The sequence below is a fragment of the Pygoscelis adeliae genome, unplaced genomic scaffold (genome assembly GCF_000699105.1).
Source record: "Pygoscelis adeliae isolate BGI_AS28 unplaced genomic scaffold, ASM69910v1 Scaffold294, whole genome shotgun sequence".
Taxonomy (NCBI): domain Eukaryota; kingdom Metazoa; phylum Chordata; class Aves; order Sphenisciformes; family Spheniscidae; genus Pygoscelis; species Pygoscelis adeliae.
In genome coordinates this window covers 3,252,425-3,276,246 of record NW_008824722.1, presented here as the reverse complement: position 1 = coordinate 3,276,246, position 23,822 = coordinate 3,252,425, and the positions used below count along the sequence as shown (strand labels likewise).

Here is a 23,822-nt window from a genome sequence, read left to right as displayed (position 1 = left end):
GGCGGTGCAGTGCTTCCATTGCAAGAACCCCTAGTGAAGGCAATGGAAGCAGTATTTTAGGTGAAGAAAAAAAAATTTTTTTTCAAAACATTCAGCCCCCCAACCTCTTATGTTGGAACTGACCGCACTTTCTGTTTTCATTAGCAGTTCTTATTTAAAGGAAGAAAACAGGAAAACCAGGATTTAACATTTGATCCCTACCAGCCTCTTGTTCTCGACTGGAGCTTCGGGCATCTCTACTTGCCAGTATTGGTTTGCCATATCGAGCTGCAAATTGGCGTTCAGTACCCAAAAATCCTGGCATAAGGAAGTCAAACAACGACCACAACTCTAAGACGTTGTTCTGAACAGAAAAGAAACATTTGTTACATTATTTTCAAAGTAATGGAATCGTAATAAGTTATCAAAAACATTTCCATACATATTTAACACTGCCTATAAAACACTAATAACACTTCAACATACTTTTGAGCTCCTGGAACTTGGTGGTTCTTTCATCAACCTAAGTTACAGGAAGACCTGTACGTGCACTTTAACATATAAATGGACTTTCTACTGTGTCTGATGTCTTAAGCCATGCCCCGAGTTGTTCTGGACAACAAAACCCAGGAGTGGTCTTAGTCCTGGATGAGACAGATACTCCACAGACAAGTTGTTTTGGGCAAAGCCCAAAATCTGGAGTTCTCAGAGTCGAGTTTCTCGCTAATTTCACTAGAGGCATAAGGAAATGCTCTCTCCCCTTCCCTGCCTGCTACTTAAAGAACAAGTGGTAGAGAAAGTCTTGTTGCCAACTTTTGAGCCCCATTAGTACCACGGATCCTGCACCCATTCCCCTATACATGGGTATACTGGGAAAGGAAAAAGATGTAGTTTCAAGCATTTAGTAATGAAAGGCTTTTTTTTTTTTTTTTTTTTTTTTTTTTACAATGTATACTTTGAACAAGACAACTCTGATAAAAAGCACAATAAAGTGGACTGCAAAGTAGATCTCTTTTGCTTGTTTTCTACTACTCACCCAACTCCTTAGGAAAAAAGAAAAGCAGTTACCTGGATTGGTGTCCCAGAAAGAATTATCCTGTAATTGGCAGTCAGCTGTTTTACTGCTTTTGACAGCTTTGTTTTTCCATTTTTTATTACATGGCCTTCATCAAGAATGCAGTAATTAAACTTAATATTTCTAGAAAAGAACAACATAGACTTAAGTAGCATTTAAAATTCTAAGCTATTAAAAACCTCAGAACACGAACCAATTCTTACCTGAAGAAGTCAATGTCATTTCTCACAACATCATATGAAGCCACTATGAGATTGTGTCTTTTCACCTGGTGTTGTAATCTTAAGAAAAAAAGAGGAGATCATAACTGAAGTGTTCCTTACAAATGTTATTAATTTCAGCCTTTAAAGGTACCATCACAAGTTTTACCATGCCCACAAACTATGCTTCAGTAGTATCAAAATTCTGTGTGTGGTTTTTTACTCTACCCAAGTCATAAATGCAAAGTGCATTACCTTGCTCTCTCAGTAGGAGGTCCTGTATAGTGCAAAGGATTAAGATATTCTTTTGAGCAAAATTTGCCCACTTCATCCACCCAGTGTCCTGTGAGCGTAGGAGGGCACACCACCAAGGAGGGAAGAGGAACACTGTCCACCAGTTTTGTTCTTGCATATTCCTGAGCCCTTTGAGAATATCAAAACAAGTTTGAAAAAATTGTTTTTCACAGAATAGTTGAGGTTGGAAGGGACCTCTGGAGGTCATCTGGTCCAACCCCCCCTGCTCAAGCAGGGCCACCACAGCCAGTTGCCCAGCACTACATCCAGAGTCATTACCATAGATAAAACCTATCGTTAAAGACTTTAAGCTTACCTGAGGCAATGATCACCTGCAAGAATGCAAATGGATTGTAAAGTTTTTCCTAAGCCCATATCATCACAAAGAATTCCATGAAGTTTGTATTTATTGAGAAATGCCAGCCAGTTCACTCCATCCTGAAATCAGAAAAAAAAAATAGTGCCTCAGAAGTAAAAACTGGCTTTTGGCTAGTTAGGCTTCTGTTCAAACATCTCTATGTTCTATCATCCATCACTGTCAAACTACGAGCTTGCTTCCCACCATAAATGCATCCACTGCAGCCCATTCACTCAGAGGGGAATAAAGGGAGAAACATAAGCGGCCAAACAGTACAGCGAGGCCTGGTTTTTGCAGTGGTGAGCTGCCACAGTCAGCCTAAGCAAGGCACAGCCCATTGGCCATTCCCTGAGAAAAATGACAGAGTCCAGAGAAGAGGAAAAAATATCATTAAAACAGTATACATGGCATGCATTACTTAATTTGTTCTTCCTTACCCAAGAGTCCAAGATACACACTGCACAGCTAAAAACAAAACAAAAAGCCAAAAAACCCAGCACCCTAACAACTCCTACCCTTCCATAAAATCGTATCAGACTAGAATTTACTGTTCTTTTAAAATAAAAGTACAAGCTGTTACCTGCTGGTATTTTCTGAGCTCTGCTTTGATTGGTACTGGAATTTTATAGTTTTCCAGTTTTTTTCCATCCAGTAATTGTTCCAGAAAGTGACGTTCTTTAGCTTTCATTCGGATTAATTCTTCAGACATGTTTGGTGGATCTGGTATACCAGCCTAGGATAATATTTTTAAAGCAGTAATGTATGGGCTGCAGTACTTAATTCTCACACAGACAATAAGAAATAAAACCTCATACTAGCTTAGACATTTTAAACAAACAGATGGCAAAGATCTGCAGTCTCCTCCATTGTATAAATCCAAACTCAGTGCTATACTTGTTTGATTCTTTGCAGATCGAAGGGTTGCAGGGTTGTAGGGTGCAAAAGACACTCTGCCCCAAAGGACACACTGAAAAGCTTGATACAATCGCATAGAAGAGGGGAAATCCTGGTCGTGCCTGCAAGATTTTACAAAGACTGAGCTATTCTACCTCTAATCAGAGAGTTTATCTGGCTGGCTAGAGAATCCTTTGACACCCATTTCTCCTTACCCACAATCTACCATCCAAAGTTAGATGGATTTTTTCCCCTACAGACGTTAGCAGAATTAGATCTAAAGTGATACTGAAATCCATAGGTTGAATTCAAGCAGTTGGAAACTACTGGGAAAGAGAAAAGCGTAAACCCCTCCAGGTTTGTAGCAGCAGACCTTTGCTTCCTAGGTACTTCCCATACCAGGCCAGAAGCCCAAAGAAGCTGTATCTGGGGACCAAACATGCTCATTCTTGCTTGCTAATAATATACAGTAGCAAAAGAGGCACTGATATTTTCTATCATCACACCTGTCATCCCAGTTTTCTGGGCCATCTCCATCTTTAGTTAGCTTTACTTCACAAGTTACTTATCACTTAGGGAGGTCCTGGCTGAGAAGAAAAACTCTTGTCAAGTGATTCCACCATGTATGTGGTTAATAAAGGAGGGGGAAAACTAACTCAGATTTCAGCTGTTAGAAGTGCTCCAATAAGGTATTTAAGTAAATACATACACACAGACAACAGCCTACTTGTTCAACTGCTCTTCCTACCCTCCCTTTTAAAAGAATACGTCTGAAGTGTGAATACTATGCCAGTTAATTTGGTTCAAGTATATTGTCAACTTGCAGCATGATTGCTTATCAATAAAACACAACAGATTAACTTGAACCATTTACCTTATAATCCTTCTCTCAGTCATATTTTCATTTTTATGGTTGAATGAATAATGAAATTGAGAATAAAGATACAGGAAATTGAGCATAGCTAAGTTCTCCCAACTCATTTATTACTACTGTTCCCAATTCCTCACAATTAGAAACCAACACAAAAATACAGATTAGAAACTCCAAGCTTATTCAGATCTCTATCGCTTTTACTCATCCAGCAGCTGAATTCAGGTCATGCATTTTAGGCAGTATATAAAATGCCAGCAATAAACACAAAAGACTAGACAGGCTCTTTGTTTTGTTACAGAACTAGAAGTCATGCTTCAGGGACATGAAATCGGAGGAGTGGAAAAGTTTTTTTTTGTTTTAATGATACCACTAACTACTGAAAACTAAGATTTTGTCTTATGAAATATCTGCGAGACTACCCTAAAAAGTCTTCCCATTTTAAAAAAGTAAAACTGTACCCATAAAATACCACTCCATAAGTTTTTTCACACAAAGCATGTGTAAAACTTTGTCTATGAAAACTTGATAATAAAGTTATTACAGTTTCAAAAAAGGATTCCTTAATAAAGCATTTCCCCATAAAACACCTATTTCGCTAGTCCCCATCAATCTACCCCCTACTCTTTCCACTGAGATGACTCCAACCCCTCTACATTTATCAATTTAAATTCCTTGTTTGGCCTAACATTTAAAATTGCTAGCATGCAAAAGACTGTCCCACAACAACACTGGTATTTTCTCTCATTAATCTACTTCACTCTAAGTTTGCATATTTCTAAGTTTGCATATTTAATATAGTTCAGTATCTGATACTGAACTTCCTTAACTGGACAGGGAAGTCTTAAGGGAGATCTTGAGTAACTGTGGAAAAGAAACATGAACTGATCATGCATATGTATACAATTAATAAAACAAGTACTCTTCGTTTTTAAGAGATGCTCACTAAATTCTACTAAAATAGCTTTAAAAAGGAAATCTAAGCTACATGTATTCCATAGGTTGTATTTAGATGCACATGAAGGGCACAGGTGTGAATGGCATTGGAATGAGCAGCAGCATGACAAATTCATTTCTACTTTTCTCACTTTCAACTTTTTCAACATTTCAGTGTAAGCATACAGAAAGTGCTCCATTTAAGGCGGATTGCTAGTTATCAGATTCTAAGGCTCTATTATGCTAAATTAAAAATTGAGATAATAAAAGATACTAAACCCATTAAACTGACTTTTTTCCCCCCGTTAGAAACATGCAAATTCTGAACTGTCTTCTATTACCATCTGGTGGTGAAAATAAGTTACTTAGAAGCCTTGTAGTCCTTGAAGTGCAAGGTTAGAAAGTGTCTGAGATATGCAAGTTGTAGGAGGAGTGAAACACTGAAGCAAATCTGTACTAATTAAACACTACTGGATCATAATACACAAAATATTTTGCCCAAAGCTGTAGGGTGGGGCTTTTTGATTTTAAAAGCTAGGAATAAGTAATTGTACTTATCTCCACACTGTTTCTATTACTGCTATTTCATTTTTTCCTTTTAAATCAGTATTGCTCTTTTAGGCATTTCTCTTGACCACATACACAACACCACACATACCTAGAGAGAGCGCACATAAGACTCCCAGGACTTTTGAGCCAAAACTAGCAAAAGCAGTATTACATGCAGTTGAAGTGAGCTTCTTATAAAGAAAAATTTTACTTTAACATTAATTTAGAAAATTACTAACAGAGTGTCCAATTTTACTCATTTTACATTATAAAGGATACATCTTCAATTATCTGATATAGATAATTGAACAACAATATATAGCAACAGTTACTTATTCAGCATTTAATAAGCCGGAAGCTTGGACTTTGTAGCTGGTGAAAGAGTGGATACAGGGCAGTTCACATACTCTGTATACTTACAACTTGAGCTTACCTCAAGAGGCATTAGTCTAATTAGCGTTGCAAAGCACTGAGTAGCCATAAAACGTACACTGTCTGTCTGATCACTCATTCTACCCAGAACTGGAACCACTAGAAGAACAATGTACGGAACAATACCAACATCTAGCTGCTCCATTACACCTGGATCAGTTATTAAGGAAATAGTTTTTACCAGTTCAGGATTGTCTGACATCAATATATTCCTGGCAGATTTCACACAATATGTAAGAGTCATTAATACATTACATGAACAAGATTTCTACTAACAAAGCGGGGGGGAGGGGGGGGGGGAAATGATCTACCCAGTTACATTTAGCCCAGTGAATTCCATGGTTTGAGAAACTGAATTACCTCCACCAAAACTTCATTTGATAGATAAAATAAAGGCAATGGAAATGAAAGTTTCTTCTGTTTCTTATCTACAGGAGAAAAATAGCTTAACATTTTATTTCATTCCTCCTCCCATTTTTTTCAGGCAACAGTTTTTGTTCCCCCAAATTATGCAACTGCAAAGAGGTTTCTGCATTTTTGAGTACTCAAGCAAGGATACATGCAAGTGCTTCAATTGCACCTTCTTGTTTGGTGTTGTCATCTATTGCTCCCAACCACGGTAGAACCTTCTCTAGAAAGATATTCATTGTTTCCATGGTAGCTATTTTGCTCATAACACCTACACAACGAGCAGCCATGTGTCTCACCGCAGTGCTGGGATGTTGAAGGCACATGTAGAGATGAGGCAAATGCTGTATTAACTGAATAGAAGAAAAGAGTGGGGAAAAAAGGCTAATATGAGTTACAAACAAATTACTTTATTATTTTGAAGTAAACAGTCTTTTCAAGTCACTGTTGCCTCCAAAGAATGCTTGAAATGGCTCCTTAAACAAGATCTAATTGTTTAGAACCGAAAAAATTGTTTCAGAAGAAAAAGACAATTGAATTTTGAACAAGTATTACTCCCCAATACAGTTAAAATTCAGAGAGCAACAAAATGTTTAGGGTTTTAGTCAAAATGCAATTTAAAGAAGCCCTTGATAATTACGGAAGTGTTTCACACTGGAAGAATACAGTAGTAAGTACTCCAAACTTTTTATTAAAAAAAAAAATTATTGCTTAAATACAGATAAGATAAAGAATTCCTTCCAGCTAGCAAATTTGTTCTAGATTCATCCCATTTATGTTTAGGCAGACAAATTAGCCATGTTGGGAGACTTATTAACTCTGTGTGACAAGACACCCAGAAGGAAATTCTTATCTTCCCAAGGGGGTACGTGTGTACGTACATGTCTTTTCTTCGTCAGCACAAATACATTTTTATGTCAGGTATCTTACGTGGTGATTTTTTTTTTTTTTAAACCTGTATACAATGTTAGCACCCCCAGAACCTATCTACACATTAACTACACACCATATATGTGTGTATATATATAAAAATACATGTATATATAAAGAAAAATCTTTCCATGCCATATGCTAAATTCATTCACAATCACTTCAGTATTTTACTAAAATAGATAAGAAACAATTCGGTATGTTCCATATGAATTTTCTCCATCTGCTCAGAATTCTACAGCCATTCCTTATGCTCATCCTTTCCCATCATATCCTTTCCAGATAGAGTTCTGGCTTACTTATTCCTTGCATGGAAGCCCTTTACGTATATTTTTATCATCCTGTTGCCCTTCTCTATGCCTCTTCCAGTGCTACTATATTTATTCTGAAATACAGTAATGCAGATAGGCTAGTACTAAAAATTGTATTCAGATGCAGGCATAATGGTGACTTACTTGTTCTGTTTCTTTCTTAACTTTCTATTTTTTTTAACCAGTATTTTACATTCAGCTGATACTTTTGCAGAACTATCCTAACTCCAGGATCTCTCTCCTGAGTAGAAATAGTTAGTTCAGAGCCTACTACTGCATATAAGATGTTAAGTCTTTTACATTGAGTGGTGGGTAAAAAGAAATAATTTAAAAAATTAATCAAATCCAGTCTACTTGGGGGTAACTGAAGTCTCCCTTAACTCTTGCATTCCCTGCACAGGGAGCCTGTCTGTTCTCCAGGTTTAGGAAATCTGGAATTAGAATAAAGCAGAGTTGAGATGCTGACTTCAATGTAACGCAATAGCATAAATGTTCTCATAACTCAAACTTCGGACCCAATCTTGTTTGGGCATCTCATCCAGAAAAGGGTAGGGCAAGTCTAAATTGTAGGTAGGTGTTTGCTGTTGTGGTTTATTCTACAACCTGCACAAACAAATACAGAACTTAACAGCCTACAGGACACGGGGGAAAAAGTAGCTTTAAAGCGTTAACAGCTTAACTGCTGACGATAGAAGGCTATGTTTTCAGCTTATCGAGACTAGGATACAGGATTTGGAGAACAGGCAAGCTAGCAAGTGCAATAAAAACACCATTTGAGCAAAATCAGAAAAACATCTAAAAAGAAGCCTTACAAAACAAAGATTTAAAACAGTGGCAATGAACAGACTTAATTGCTTCATACAAAAGCTGCTTTGGAATATGATTACCAGAGGATGTAGCTGAGTATCCATCGAAGCTGCTGTTGTTTCAAAAACCTGTAAAGAATTTACTAGCTCCTGGGCAGGAGCATCTCCTTTTTCCAGTAAGGACTTTCGGTCTGTTAGAAACAGAAAAGGTGTTCAGTTTAAGACTGACATACTGCACCCAGCCTACCAGCCCCCCCAGCTTAAATCAGAAGTGTAATTACCAAAATTATTTATGTGAATGTTGTTCCTTAATGAACCAACCATAGCATCCCAGAGATGTGGCAATCCCGTTGCCATTTCAGCACCAAAGTGTTTAGCTATAGTAGATAAGGCAAATTCAGCTCCTCTTCTCTGTACAACATAAGGTTTCTGAGCCTAGAATTAAACAATTTACCGAAGTAGTGAGGACAGGTACAGTTAAGAATAACAGTTATTTTCAAGGAGGCTCCCTTTGTTATATAGGCATTCAATTTCGACTGTGTTTATAGCTACCTACAACACATTTGCTGGTTGATTTTTTTCTTTGTAAGTTATTTATTTTTTATACAGCTAAAAAATGAAAGTATTTTTATAGCAGATTATTTAAATCCTATAAATTTTGGGATTTTGGTGACACAGGCCCATTTCAGCAAGAGATTTTCCAACTGGTTCCAGTTCCAGAACCTCAGACACTGCCAATATAGGGGACACCAAGAACAGTAGCATGCTAGCAAAACTTCCCAAAAGCAGTATTAAGCCCTTTTTCTTGCTCCCACCCTCTTCAAAAAGTGGAACTGATAAAAATCACTTTAACAATTAAGAACAAAATCCACAACACCGTTTAGGAATCACAGTCCTGACTAGGATCTTACTAAAACATGCTGAAGTTTTATATGAATAAAACAGTAACAAAAAAAAATGGAGCACATCAGGTGTGGAAGTCACACGTACATCTAAAGCCAGTCATATTTCAAATACTGTTTTTAATGCTTCAGAGCTTCCATTGTGCATCAAGATGACCAACACTAACATGGGTAATGGGACACAATCACAGCACAGTTTGTGGAAATCCATTGGCATGGATTTATATTGAGATATTCATATCCCATGCTAAATGTAAAATATTTCAGGAGTATTAATTTTCTCAATGACATACTGAAGATTTAAAACATTACCATCATCATCAACTAACATATGCTGCTTGCATCACAAAATTTTACGTCAACTCAGTTCTCTCATGAAAAGATCCTGGACATCCCTATTATAATGCTGTCAACTCCAGTGAATTCAAGCTAATGGAAGGGAGGTGTGGATATGCAGACTGCAAATGCAAGTTTTTGAAGTTTACCTCATCAAGTTCTGTAGGAATGCTTCCACTACTGCCAGTGGGGAGATCTGCAATTGGGGCTTTTGGAGCTTTTGGAGTAGGACCTCGCCGACTTGTGATGGCAAAAGCAGCTTTCTGATGTCTGTACAGTGTAATTATTCCCCTGTGCTTAGTAACTGTATGATGCATCCCGTCTTTATCAGAGTTGGGCCCTAAAGGAAAAGAGAGAATAAAGAGAGAATAGCTGACAATTTAAGCTGCAGTTTAAAACGTAGGTGGAAGTGGTAGCTACAAGTCATCTGCAGATCTCAATGTGCTGTAAAACAAAAAACGTGTCATCATCCTCAAGGATGGCAAAAATTTAAGTACAGAGTAGAGTTACTCTGTTAAGAGCACATTACAGACTTGGCAAGAAAATCTAAGTGTACAAACTGCCACATAAATTCTTATTCAGCAAGAAATACAAGTAACAAAACTTCAGTCAAATATAAAAAGTTTGCACAAGTTTTTTTTTATAAAACAACACATTATGTCTAAAGTTTAAACAAATTTATGTTCTGTCTCCTTTACAAACAGTTCAAGACTTCTATCATGATATAATAGCAGATGCCATCAGTATCTTTGGATTTCTTGGTGTTTCTGTTTATGCTAATAAGCTTAATTTTCAGTCAGATATGAATGTTATTCTATTCTTAAACAAAGGAGAACACGTTCATTAACAAAAATTAAAATGTATAATGGTCAAACCTTAAAGCAGGTTAGAATCTTTGAGAGTATTAAGGTCTTAATTTGTGTTGTTCATTCAATCCATACATTTTTAGCAAGGGACAGTCATTTAAAGAAAATCCATGACTATAGCGTGCACAGGATTATTTGTTCATTTCAAACACTGTCCTCATCTTTTGTTATCTTACTATTAGCCTATGGAACATAACACAAGTCAGACTTTTTTCTAACAGGCTACTCTAATTTCCAGACTGATTCAATTTCAGTGAAAAGCTTCATAACACATGTAAGTGAAATGTGATCATAAGTGGATAATAATTGAACAACAGTAAATAACTGAAAATTGGAACAAAAGTCTTTTATACATAGAGTTTCTGAAAACTATACAAATCATTAGTTGCACACAGTGTGTAGTTTAAGATACCTAAATGAAATAATTACTAATAAATGAAGACAGTTGCTGGCATTTTAAAAACACTGAAAAAAAAGACTCACTCGAATACTCATTTTAACAGTTCAGAGACAAGCAGGCATATTTTAAGAATCCTGGCTGTCTTAGATATCATACCTTTGGAGTTTTCATGGCTACTCTGAGGCTGTGCGGGACATGCTGCTAGTGGGGTAAGATGTGGATCCACACAGAGGGAGTTGCAGAGATTTTTTATGATCTTTGAGTTGGGACAAGGAGACCTTGTTGTACACTGCCGAAGTAACTTCGCTATACATGAAGCCACATAGTTTTGTACAAGTGTATTCTCCTCTTTTTTGATAGCTTCCATTAAAGGTTTTATAACAGGATTTAGCTTTTCTGGAAGTTGCTGCAAGTTCACAACTGCACATGCAGCAAATGTATGGACTCGCAGATGCAACACTTGCCATTCTTGATTTGTTTCTGTAACAGTCATTTGGACTTGTTGTCGTTTACTGTCCAACTGTTGTAGCATTTTAGGATTCAAAGTAAAGGATGATGTCACTTCATTGAAAACAGAAGTAACCTAATAAAAAGGAAGAAAGAGTTACAAATCTGTTTAATTTACTGTAAAATGGGATTTCCTCTGAAAACCACGGTTTTCATGACAGAACACGAGTCACTTCACCCAGTATTATCATCTCCATTTTTCCAGCAAATAGCAGGAAATGCTCCAAAATGTAGTTTCTGGAATCTTGAACTGCAGCTCAAGGGGAAGAATCAGGCATATTATGAACATTTCAAGTCTAGATTTCCAAAGCTAAAAGAGTTGTTTACGTACTCCTCCAAATTTAGATTGTCCTATATCCACCAGATATATCCAGATATTCTGGCAATACATAAGCACATGACAGATAAGCAAAGGAGAATACGCTATGAATACAAGAGGCCAGAAAGGATGTGCAAGGTCCCGTGCATGAAGAAGTTGTTTCTAAGCTGATTTTCTTTTGAGGAAAGAACCTGGGATAACAATCTAAGGAAAAAGTCAGCACAATGCAGTAGTTGCAGGACTTGCCGTATCCTCCCCCACTCACAATTGGCTGACTACTGTTGCTTAATTGTTTCACAGGAAACAGGTTAAAAGCAACGTGGAATCATGGAAGTGCCGAATGTACTCTACTGATAGGATAGTTAGGCTCCTAAGTACAGGAAAGATGACAGCTCTTGAGAGGGTTAGTCTGGGTGTGTGTGTTGTTGGTTTTTGCCTTGTACTTTTAGATGTGCTGGTCAAGTCTTTCAACTATCAGACTTGTACTGCTTCATTCTATAGATACCTCAAGTTCCACTCCACATGACCTTGATGACTGGAATGACCAAAGGATGCAAAAAAATATGAATAGCATGGAGGAGCACAGAGTTTTTACATGTAATGCACTACTATAATGTAGTGTAGGTTTGGTGTCTGTATTTCAAGAAAACTTGAAGAGGTGAAAAGGGTGCCGAAGACAGCTACAGAAAATAGCAAGTAGTGATGGAATGAGTCTTCTAATCCAGAATGGATATCTTTCTAAAAAAACACGCACTGGTCAAGCAGCCCTATTACTAGACTCAAGAGTAAACAGTTGAGGTATATGAAGACTCCTGTATTTTTTCACAGACTAAGAGCTCACATGATTCTGTCTGACTTTACCTTGGGAATTTATTCATTTTAGATTGTAGCCATAATCAGACTGGCTGCCAAAATTCCCTCAGCCCATATACACAATTATCTATAACTTTAAAGATAAGTTGAGATTTCCAAGTTAAGCTACTGCATATTACTACCTAAGTACTACCATCTGAGAATTTCAAGATCCATCATACTACAGTCATCGTGGCCATAACAGTACAAACTTAAACCTTCTCTTATTCTTACTCTTATCCTCAGCATTCCAGTTTCATACACAAACACATCCAGGATCCTAATCCCCCTCCTCCCCTGCCCCAAGCTGCACCACATCCATCACCATTCCTTCACCCCCCCCAAATCTACACACCCCTCCCAGCCCAGTCCCCTTTTATTTTGCAGGCTCTCAAACCCACAAGCTCTTCATCGACATCCTACCTCATCTGTCCATACTCATCTTTCTCTCTGCTTAAGAAGCCAGTTTGGGGTTGGAAGAAAACACCTTTTAATTTGTTGCCCCAACATTATCAGCTCTATTTTTGCTTACAGAGCTTTTTGTGTCAAGAGCTACCTTTTATTATCACATCTAACTCTGGTGTTTTCAGATTAAAAAAGACAAAACAATTGAACAGCTGGAAAAAACCCACTTTAACATGCTTGGAGGGTCAGGGGGGAGAAGTTCTAGGATTTGCACAGTTTATTTACTAGTCTTTTGACACTGGTTTTGAAGGAATTCCAGCCTGCTTTGTTTTCTTCTGTGTAGATTTCAATAGTGAATCAACACCTGGAATCAGAACACTGTCAGTTTTTTCTCCTATTAAGTATCTACCTTGCATTCTACTCAATTTTTGGCATAGTCTGTGAACACCACAGTGGAAGCGGTAAGTACCTACTACATACCTCATGTCAAAGGATGTGTAAAGTCACATTATTTCTGAGAGTTACTGGCTGTGTAATAATTATTCTAAAGATGTATTTCAAGACAAAAATAGATTGAAGGAAGAGCAGGCATGCCTCTACTTACCAGCTCATTAGCTTGATCTATTGTAAATACACTGCAGTTTACTCTGTTTCCAATGTCAATGTGTGCATCAGCTAACAATGAGATGAGTTGTTTACATTCATTCTGCATTCGGGTAAAAGGAACAGCAATTTCATCATAATAGAGGTGTTCAGAAAGGACCCCAAGTAAACGAGGTTGCACACAAATGGCCACAGTTCTACACTCCTGTAACAGGAAAAGACATAATTTTTATTTCTGAGTAATCACAATTTCTTTTGTTCAGTTTTGGGCACTAAACAGTGCAATCTAGCTACAAAAATCCAGTTTCCAGAGGGACCATTAACAGTTGTAACCCAGAATATTAAAGATTATGAACAAAACCTTCAGTCTGCCACTAGAATGGAAGTGACAGTGAATACAGGGAAGACGGTCATGCTAAAAGGAAGCATTGACCTTAGATAACCTGCATCTTGAGAATAGTTATTTGTAGAACAAATGTGAACGTATTTACTGATTCATAGTTCTGACAGTTGGCTTTTAGCTACCAAGTAATATATTCCTCCATTGTCTAACAATCAAGATTTTAGTATTTAGATGTATAAATACCCTTTTAGCTTAGCTTGAAATAAAACTTCAGTTGATAAGTAGCAGACGACAAGCTGTGGATTAAGATAGTAAGTAAAATTTATTTTTGCTGCAGAAACATCCTACCTTTTGCAAGGCTGCCCACTCACAGATTACTAACGCAACACTAATTCTCTGCAAGGCAGATTTAGAATTCAAGTGGAAGAGCAGTAGCTGAGCTAATGATTCAGCTGGCTTTATTTCTTGAGTAACAGTATTTACACCTGGGTCACAAATGCAGCAACAAAGTGCTCCCAGCAACCTGACAAAAGGAGAAAGAACAGTCACTTCAATGTTACAATTGCTTGGCAATTAATGATTCAAAATGAAGATGCCAAAAAAGTCTACATAATGAGATTTTGGCAAAACCACTATATAATGAAAAAGATAAATTGCTTTTAAGTATTTTTTCAGGTTTCCAGTAAACTGACTTTGCTGCCATCATCCGAGCTCGCATGACAACATAATCCCTGGTTGCTGGATCTTCTGCAATGCTGTCTGCCCCAGCAATATATTCCTGAATCACTTCCTTATTCTGGGTTTGACCTTGACGCAGTTTAGCACCTGCCTTTTCCTACGGAATAAAGTTGGGAAAGGTTGAAAGTAAATGTGTTTGTAACAGGAAAGATTAATTCATATTCCATAACATTTCCAATAACCATCATACCCTGCAAAAGTTAGACTAAGCCAGAACATTTCTTGGATAACAGACGACTTAAAGTAGTTAATCATTGTAAATCACCTCTCCATTAATAGTATTCTATGGTCCAATTAAATGTATGATATGGTTCCTTCACTGTAATATTAAAACATACTCAACATACAGCTGATAAACTGAGTCCACACAGAGGAAAAAGGAAACCTCTTTCAGCATGTTTTCAGAAATCATGCAATGCTTGTAGACTTAACTCAGTCCTGCAAACAGACAGTTTTGGAACCATGATGGTTATGGAACCATGTAAATGAATACTTTATAAAGTATTCACAGGGAGCATGCTACATGACAGAACTTTGAATTCTCATGGATAACCTGACAAGAACTATTTTCTTCCAAAGACTTGAGGTTTGTAAGATAGGTTTCATTTAGAGTTACAGAAAGGCACCACCACTCCCCTCTAACACCTTTAGAATGTGTCTTTACATACAGCTAATCAATTTCCTACTTTCCCCAGACCAGTTAGCGAGGTCACATTTCACTTACTTTTGATCTGGTTTTTACTTCTAGCAACATGTTTAAGTCAATGGGCAAATGAGACGGCTGCATCATTAAGCAGAGCCAGGCTCCCATCCATGGACAAGCAGCTGCAACCACATACTGTACAGACGCCTTGTTTAATAGTTCAAGCCATACCTTGGGAAAGAACCATAGTGGAAATCATGACACATTTGTATGTGGTCTACGTAAGATCATATGTGTGCTGATAAGCTGTAGGAATCATCCTGTTCTCCTTCACTCTACAGTAAAGCATCAAATAGGCTAACTACAAAATAATTAACATGAACACACTATTCTTTATCTGCACACAAGTGCAGAGGGTATGAAAGAGCAGGATACACAACAATATGTATCTAAGTTGTAAGTCATGCAAATACCTTGTGAATAAGATCCAGAATTTCTTGGTTGCTTTCTAAGATACAAAATTGAAATATGTGCCTCAACATGTCCTGCAGAATTGGAGTCAGCCATGTTGAAGAGCTCTGAAACACAGGTATCATATGATCAAGCAGATTCCAGTAGGTATCATAGTAGAACCCTAATAACTCTAATTCTTACCTGGTCTTGAGTAGACAGCAGTGTGAATAATGTTTCCAGTGCTGCTTTTCGCACAGAAGATATAGTATGATGCAAGAACGGCCACACACGTGGGACCAAAACTGTGAGCGATTGCTGAATGCTAGTACATGAAGTGGAGATGTAGAGGCAGTGACAGGGAAAAAAAACCAAACACACACAGCCAAGTTAATTTTGTTTATCCTCAGTTATAAAGTTTTATCCAAAAGAAAGCTTTTTAAAAAAGTATTATTGCGTATGCTTGTGATTTTAAGTGAAGGATCAAGTTACTACAGCTTAAACATTTAAAATAGTTTGAGTCAGTATCTTTTTTCAGGAAAATATTGTTTTTTCTTACTGGTATAAAGAACTAGTCGATTCAAGCATGTATTTTTACCATGTTGTTTCCCAGATTATACTTTGGGCTTTGTTCAACTATTTAGAAAAAAGGTTTTTTGTTTTTGTTTTGAATTTACTATTAGGCATTTATGAGTTTAGAAATAATTAAAAACAAGTTCAGATCTTTTGTGCATGAACTTGCACATCAACTGATGCAAGTAGTACATGCTGAATTAAAGATGGCATTAGTGACAAAACTTCATTCTTAATTTTGGATTTGGGCAAAAACCAGCTTTCAGCAGTGACAATCATATAGTATGAGAAAGATAAGATGTGTAAAGCATCTACCTTAAGCGCAGATGCTGTGAGTTTACCGTGTGTATTATGAAAAATGTTAACATACTAACATGCAATTCCTTTAATCTGACAGTCCCAAACAAGAGGAACTAGGCATTGTCTTCAACCAGTCACAGAATTACTGGTTGTACTATTGATGTGAATTTTCAAGTTTGTAGCTTTCTTTAGAACTGTTCCAATAGTAAACTTCCACAGGTACATGCATGTGTTTTAATGTACACAGTTTGCTCTCTTGTTTGGAGTTTGTCAACAAGGAGCAGACAAACAAGAAGTTTGCGGGCAGGACCACCATATGAGTGGAGCAGATATCCTTTACTAAAATACCCAAGATGAAGGAGGGGGGAAGGAGTCACATATAAACACTGTCTAGTACCTTTTAATTATTTTCTTGCCTTTTACTAACGTCATGAAAATAGAAGCACTGTCCTAACCTTCACTTTAAGGAAAAGCAAGAGTAAAATTAAAATACTGATTTAAATCAAGCATCTCCTTGGCACATGATTTGAAAGCAACTTTGATTATTCCAATTTGAAAATAACTGGACAGTCAAACCTGCAATACTGAAGCAATACTAATTAAAAAGTTACCTGCATTTGCGGACCTGAGGATAAGTCAGAAGGGAAGAAAGAAGGATCATGATACTGTTTGTGGAAGCTGTCAAGTCATCCAATTCCAGAAGTGCATCCCACAAGGTATTAAGAATAAAAGGGACCTACACAAAAAGCGGAAGAGATTATAATTAAAAAAAAGGAAAATTCAAGTGCTGCCTCTAAGAGTTATTTTCTTCACTCAGACCAAAAGTGAACTTTTCAATTAGAACTGATGGAAAACAATTCAGTCACCTTCTGAGACTGAAGTTGGACCAGGCTTTCCACTACTGGTACTAAAGATGCTGCAGCAACAGCTCGGACATCATCATCCAGATCTTGGAGACCTTCAATTATTGCAGGCAACACTTTAGGCAATAAAGTGTTGATCATGTCCTGCCAAAAAGATTAAAAGCCTTTTTAAACTTAAAAAGCATATAATGCCCCAGACAAGTAAGATGTACACTGAGTACGTGAATAAACCTGTTTGTTATATAAAACAGAAGCTACAGGTCCAAGACTATAATCTAAATATTGTAAACTACCATTCATGAAGTAAAACCCAGGTTATAAATTTGAATGAACTGTAACTCAGCTCAGTTCTGGTGTAAACAAAGCTCAGTGTTTGCAGAGTAATACTGTGAATAGACTAAACCTCTTGCAGCACTCAGCTCTGTTAACCTCGCACATCAAAGTATTGTCAAAACCAGGAAAGCATAGCCTCTATTTATGATGTTTTGTGCAAGTAACTTATCAAGTTACAACAGTACAACTTTGCTGTATACTTGCAGATTTCTGCAGCCTGGATATAAAAATGCAGTCACACATCTTCGAACCCACATGAGGCTGCAGTGCAAGCAAGCTTGCTTTACCATACATACCTATTGTTCAGCCACATCCTCAACTTTGAGCAGAGCTTTCTGTTCCAAAGCTCTCTGCAATTTGTCATGAGGGTTATTACCTGACGTACTGCCAAAGCGTACTTTATTCCTAGGAGACCACCATGTCTCACTTCCCACTGTTCCTGTGTAAGCAGCTTCAGGAGAACATCCACAGTTTTATGAACTCCAGACTCATTCATATGTTTCAATACTACTCCCAAAGTCTGAGCACAAGTCTCACGTACCGGTGCTACCACCTAGGATAAAGTAAGTGATAAAACAGGTATTTCTGTATGAAACTTGACTTAGAAAGAAACCAATATGAATAGAGTCAGATGACCAAGACTGCTATACAAACAAGGTGAAATTTATGTATTGGCTACTTTGTAATAAGCATCTGTGAGCAGTTACAACAGACACATGCAGTAGCACTGTACAAAGCATAGTTGATCTGCTGCAATATTATCTCCTGCAGAAGCCTGCTGATCTACCTGTTCACTCAGAAACAACTTACTTCATCTGAAACAAAGTCTCCAAATCTGTCTAATGCAAACACACAAAGAAGTCTAATAACCAAGTCTTCTAGCCACTCCTGATGCTGCTGAATCATCTGTAGAAAGAGAAAAATTGAACACCTTGACTATTTACTCAAAGGATTTCTGATATGCTTGCTGTAGCTAAAATTTATGTAAAAGATATGACAACATACATTTAAATTGACTGAATATAGTCACCTTGCACAGACAGTCAAGGCAAAACAGTCAGCACTAATTCAGCTCACCTGGCTTATTAAAAACTTCATAACACATAGCACCTTTGTCAAAATGCTAGAGAGCACCTTGTAAGGTAGACAGATAATTTTATCCCTACACAGCACACAAAGGTAAGGTCATTCAGGTAATCAATACTGACTAATGTCAACATGTCCTAGGCAAATCAATTAATATGTTTGAAGAATATTTACAAATAAACAAACTATGAAGCAGTACTTCACTATGGGAGACCCAGTTAAAGGAACTTGCTCTTCAGCCATGTCTCTTCCAGATTTAACAAAGCAATTTAGACCAAGCTTGTCTTGAAGCTCTGGCCTCTGTTAGAGACCCAATACCTCTGTAACTCTGAATCTCAGAGCAGAAACCCCATAAAAGCTAATGCTCAGGCATCATCTTTCTGATCTCCACTGTTTGCCTCCTAGATCACCACTTCCCTTGAAAACTATCATTTTAATGAACGAAACTTTCATCATATCATGGATTTCATATTCCCATACATGTCAAAGAATTATAGCCTGTATATAGCATACACAGCAGCCTTTGAAGCTAGCCTGGAATACATACGCTCTTTCTATAAATAGTTAAGAAACTGTTTAAAGTATCTTATCATTGCAGCATGTGTTGTTATTATTACCCTGCAATCTCCATGGAACAAATACTACTCCACATGGAAGCAAGGAGAGATAGCAGCTTTTGCTTTCCCTATATACAAAGTATGCTGAAGTAGCTTGATCTACATTTGATAAATGTATATCCTCATTCTTCAACACTCTCTAAAGCACAAGCTCTCCCAGCTGCTTTTACACCAGGGAAGTCGGTATGAATCCGGATGAGATTCACTATTAGTAAACAAGTTATTACTGTCAGGACATTTTTAAAAAGTGTTCTCCTTTTAAATAGACTATGTAAATACTTTTTCCTCATAATGACAAAGCAAGCAGATCAGTAGAGTCCCCTTACTATTTAAGTGAATAGAATCGGAAGGATCTGAGACACTTCACTAGAGTTACATAATCAACTTGTCAATTCTGTTTCAGTGCACCCTTACCATGACCTGAAAATAATGTTTTCTAGTACGGAAGCTAGCGTTTAATAACTTTACACACAGTCTACATATTAATGGCTGCTTACACAGTAGTATTGTTTTTTGCACAGGCCTTTTAAAAATGTAAACATTTCATCAGTGCATACAGTAGTTTCATGCAGATTATTTTCAGCAAACAAATCTCATGGTTTATATTGTCCCTGATCACCCACCTCCTGCAAAGCTTAAGTATTTTAAGAAGTCTGTTTTCTAAACTTCATTTAAGTAACATGTTAAGACTACATGACTGGAAACTTACCTCTTCTAAAGAGCTATCTCCCATTTTACCACCACTTTTACCATGAGCTTTAAGTATCTCTCTCAGTCCAGTACCTGCACCATGTCGAACCTAGAAAAGTGAAAGAAATCAATTTTTAAATATTTAGGAACAGAAGATAAAAACCACAGTGGGTAACTGAAGCAATACTACTTTATTCTTCATAGAGAAGTTTCAGGTGGTGCAGAGTTGGTAGTACTTAGTCTTGTGGGAAGAGGTAGTATTTTATTAGATCAAATCATATACTTACATACTAATCTGTCCAAAACCAACCTGTTTTCTCCTAAGTATTTGCCAGCTTATGGACAGAAGCAATTAAGAGTTGCTTCTATTTTCTAACACAGAAGATACTATTATCGTATTTGCAGTAACGTAGCCAACAAAGACAGTTTTCATTTAGTTTTACCTCACTATAAGACACTAGTTTTCAGAGAAAGAGCAACTAGAAGATATTACTGTTTTTAGTAAGTTTATAAGCTAAAGAAAAGCAATATTCTTATATTTCTTAAGCACTTTATATTTGTCTTTATATTATATTTAAATTCCTCTACAACTCTTCATATTTCTTAAACAGTTTGGATCCCCACTGAATATTTTGGGGTCTGCAAAACAAATTTCTGAGAATTAGTCTTCTGCATAGCTTACAAACCTGCCTTTCTTGGCTAAATATTAAAAAAATAAGTGAACAAGTGATGTGGGAAAGCAAGTTATAGCCACTTGTATGTTCCCACCAAACACAAACAGCTAACACACTAGGAAGCATTTTGGAAGTGACAGATGACCAGTAGAAAGATGTGCTATAGACACACCTGTTTCTGGTATTTTTGGTATGTAACTGGACTAGTAATTGTCTAATCAAGAAAAGCCCACTCAATAGATACACAGAAAGTTGCAAAGGCAAAGTTTTGAACCAGGTTTTCATTGAGAGGCATTTACATACGTTAGAGCAGAACTTACTCTTTTTTTTTTAAGGGCGCTTCATATACATGCTTGTTGCTAGCAGAAAATTATTGTATTTCATTTCATCATAGTAACAGCTACGACTGAGTAGTTGGTAGGTCTGCCCTTAATCAGAATATCTTAGATGAAATGCAAGCATGCACATCCCCATAGGTAAAGCTAAGTGGCTGTTGGTAAAAGCTATAAGCAAGCCAATAAAAACCAGCCAGAGACCTAGTCTTAAAATCCTAATTGTTCATAATACACTAATAATTTTTTTTATTTGGTCCAAGATTGCTTATGAGTTAGTTTTTACAAGCCAGAAGAGGAAGACTTTGCTAGTTAACCTCTCAGTTTCTGCAAACACAAAACAGCAAGACAGACAAATGTATAAAGGAAATACCAGTAGGAGGATTCATCTTGCCTGACTTCAGCTGCCTATAAGCTAGGCAAGCAGTCTGAACTAGTCATGCAGGCTGCCTCTAGACATTGCAAGAAGATGCCAGAGGGCCATTTCATAAACATGTATTTTGAGGTAGTTTAACCTGTTTTTCATCCAGAACATACTGTAATAATGATTCTGTACTGATCTACTTCCTTAATTAAGATGTGTGCACCCTCTATCAAACGTACTAAGAAAGCTATGAGAATGTCTGCATTCCAGAAGACAAGTGGACTTTGGCTTCAACTGCAACAGCCTGCTTTCAAATAAGGTGAGGCTTATTAGCTTAGTCAGTGATGTGCCACATGAATACAATTATCCTTTTTCTGGGCCCAAAATAATGGTGCTGGCTGCATATGATTTATCTCCATGTTTCCAAGTTTGAAGTCATTATGGGCAGAGCCAACTTGCTATCACTGAAACTGTGCTACAGATATACCTAAGTATGTTATAGTTGGTGTTAACATTTAACCTTTCAAAAGATCCAACTGTTTCATTAAAAAAATGGAAGTCTGTTGACAACAGTTATTCCCATCTTCTGCTCAAGGAAGACAGACCATTGTCAGCTACTTCATATTTGTGGAAAATAGTATAAGGATTGAATAAAAGGGTGAGCAGAACAGGTTTTGAATCTTGAAAATACATTGTCTAGGCAACCAAATATATAGTTTTTGTAGTTGGTATTTACTATCATTCTGAAAAAAGTTAGAAGTTCCTTTTTATAAGTGAAGAGAACAACTAATGATTTGTAGCCTACCCCCTGTTACCAAAGGATTGATCCCCCCCACCTTTTCTACTAGCTTAGCATTAGACAAACATACCACTGTTGTCAGCAACACTCACACAATATTCCTCAAACTCTTGATGAATTCAAGCCTGTTTAATCTATGGTCAAAAAGATTAAGCAATTAAATGTGCTTTTATTTTGCTTGAATTTCAATACTTCCAGAATTCTCACTTATAATCACTGCTTTCCATATCTTTCTCACTCTCCACTTGACTATACATTACACATCTGTTTTCACTTCCTGTTTAAATGAGTCTTTAAAAACACTTAAGTTCTCTATAAGCAGATTTGTCTTGGCTATGTAATCTGTATTTACAATTGATGTAATTTTTGATATCTAGCAAAATGCTCTTAAGTCCTATGCATACAATTTATGTGCTTCTATTGAAGCCTTTTAATCTATAGTTTCACTTTACATACCCACATATGCCTTACCTCCCAAGAAGGGTTAAAGAGATCATTGCACACCTCTTCACAAAAGCTTTCCAGAGGCCACTCATTTGCCTAAATTTAAAAAAAATTATTAAGTACGAGATTAAAAGAGAAAGGGATCAGGCAAGCACTTCTTAGATTGTACGCCACTTAGATACATGAAGATAAAGACCTCCAAAAGCTTAAGTATTTATTGTTCTTTGTTAGTGGACAGAGTTGAAAAAAAAAAACCAAGCAACCTTCTTCCACACTTCAGAAACTTTGCTGACTAGCACCGGATCTTTTAAAAAGCTTATAAAGTTTGTCTGTTAGAAGTGTAACCTCTTCTCTATGATAATTAATTTTGATGTTCTGGAATTCAGCCTTTTAGGAACCACGCTAAAGCAGAAAATCAAGCGAAGTTTCTTATCCTCCCCAGTGATTCTTTAAATTTATGAACTTTGCCTTTAAAGATGATAATAGGCAAGTCTCAGTTTGAAATTACACTACACAATCAAATTGGGTCAATTAATCCAGTAATAAACACCACCCTTTTCAAACACATTCTGCATTTTTGAAAGCCAGAGGCATATCCACTATCCCAAAGTTTCCTACAAGGAAGCTGACATACCCGTGGAAAGGAATTTATGACACTAACATTAGTAAGTTCACACCATCACAAACAGAAAGCATTTGAAAGGCTAGCAACCAGCAGCTATTCAGCCTGTAGTTATCACTAATCTCTCAATTTCATTTTCCAATCATCGTTTTGCAAATAAGAATTTCATTACTAAGCTATGTTTGGAAAATCTTATTTTTGTAGAATAAAGTCTAATCAAGAAGAAGTCTCCTCAAATAAACTTCTATGTGCCATTTGTATTATGGTATAGCATTTCTTACAATTTTTCAGCTTTTCAGTCTATTGAAACAAATGCAAGTTTTTCTAAGAGTAAGGTAATTGTTTAAATCTTCAACTACTAAAGATAGAACTTAATTCTAAATTAAGCCTAATTAAAGTAAGGCAAAGATTAAAGTGTACGTGAACATTTAGATCAAATTATTTATGGCTCAGGGCAATCCTGTCATCTAAGCATTTAGCACAGTTTTACAGTTTAATACCCAGGTCTGACACCTGTAATCCACCTACTCTGGTTCATTTGGGTCAAACTGCTACCAATGGATTAAACACGTTTTCCTCCTCAATGCTATACACAGTTTAAAGCCCATTTGCTTCATTACATACGAAAGTAAGCTGGCAAATGGCATTCTTTACTCCATTTCTCTTAATGCTAAAATGACTAAAGAATTTGGGAGCATAAAGGAGTTTTGTTCTGCAT

General features: G+C 36.8%; 1 protein-coding gene across 1 annotated transcript in view; it reads right to left on the bottom strand.

Annotated features, from left to right (window-relative positions):
* Positions 1 to 23,822, bottom strand: part of BTAF1 (BTAF1 RNA polymerase II, B-TFIID transcription factor-associated, 170kDa) — a 53,414-nt gene that overhangs the window by 5,314 nt on the left and 24,278 nt on the right. The window contains 25 exon segments of the mRNA XM_009323325.1: positions 2 to 30; positions 202 to 343; positions 1,048 to 1,177; positions 1,258 to 1,335; positions 1,510 to 1,677; positions 1,865 to 1,986; positions 2,487 to 2,639; positions 5,590 to 5,738; positions 6,148 to 6,349; positions 8,125 to 8,234; positions 8,325 to 8,478; positions 9,431 to 9,621; positions 10,704 to 11,130; positions 13,235 to 13,438; positions 13,925 to 14,099; positions 14,269 to 14,411; positions 15,039 to 15,188; positions 15,431 to 15,535; positions 15,612 to 15,732; positions 16,892 to 17,016; positions 17,147 to 17,287; positions 17,853 to 18,029; positions 18,287 to 18,382; positions 19,889 to 19,978; positions 22,510 to 22,578. Coding sequence (XP_009321600.1) covers positions 2 to 30; positions 202 to 343; positions 1,048 to 1,177; positions 1,258 to 1,335; positions 1,510 to 1,677; positions 1,865 to 1,986; positions 2,487 to 2,639; positions 5,590 to 5,738; positions 6,148 to 6,349; positions 8,125 to 8,234; positions 8,325 to 8,478; positions 9,431 to 9,621; positions 10,704 to 11,130; positions 13,235 to 13,438; positions 13,925 to 14,099; positions 14,269 to 14,411; positions 15,039 to 15,188; positions 15,431 to 15,535; positions 15,612 to 15,732; positions 16,892 to 17,016; positions 17,147 to 17,287; positions 17,853 to 18,029; positions 18,287 to 18,382; positions 19,889 to 19,978; positions 22,510 to 22,578 — 3,651 coding nt within the window.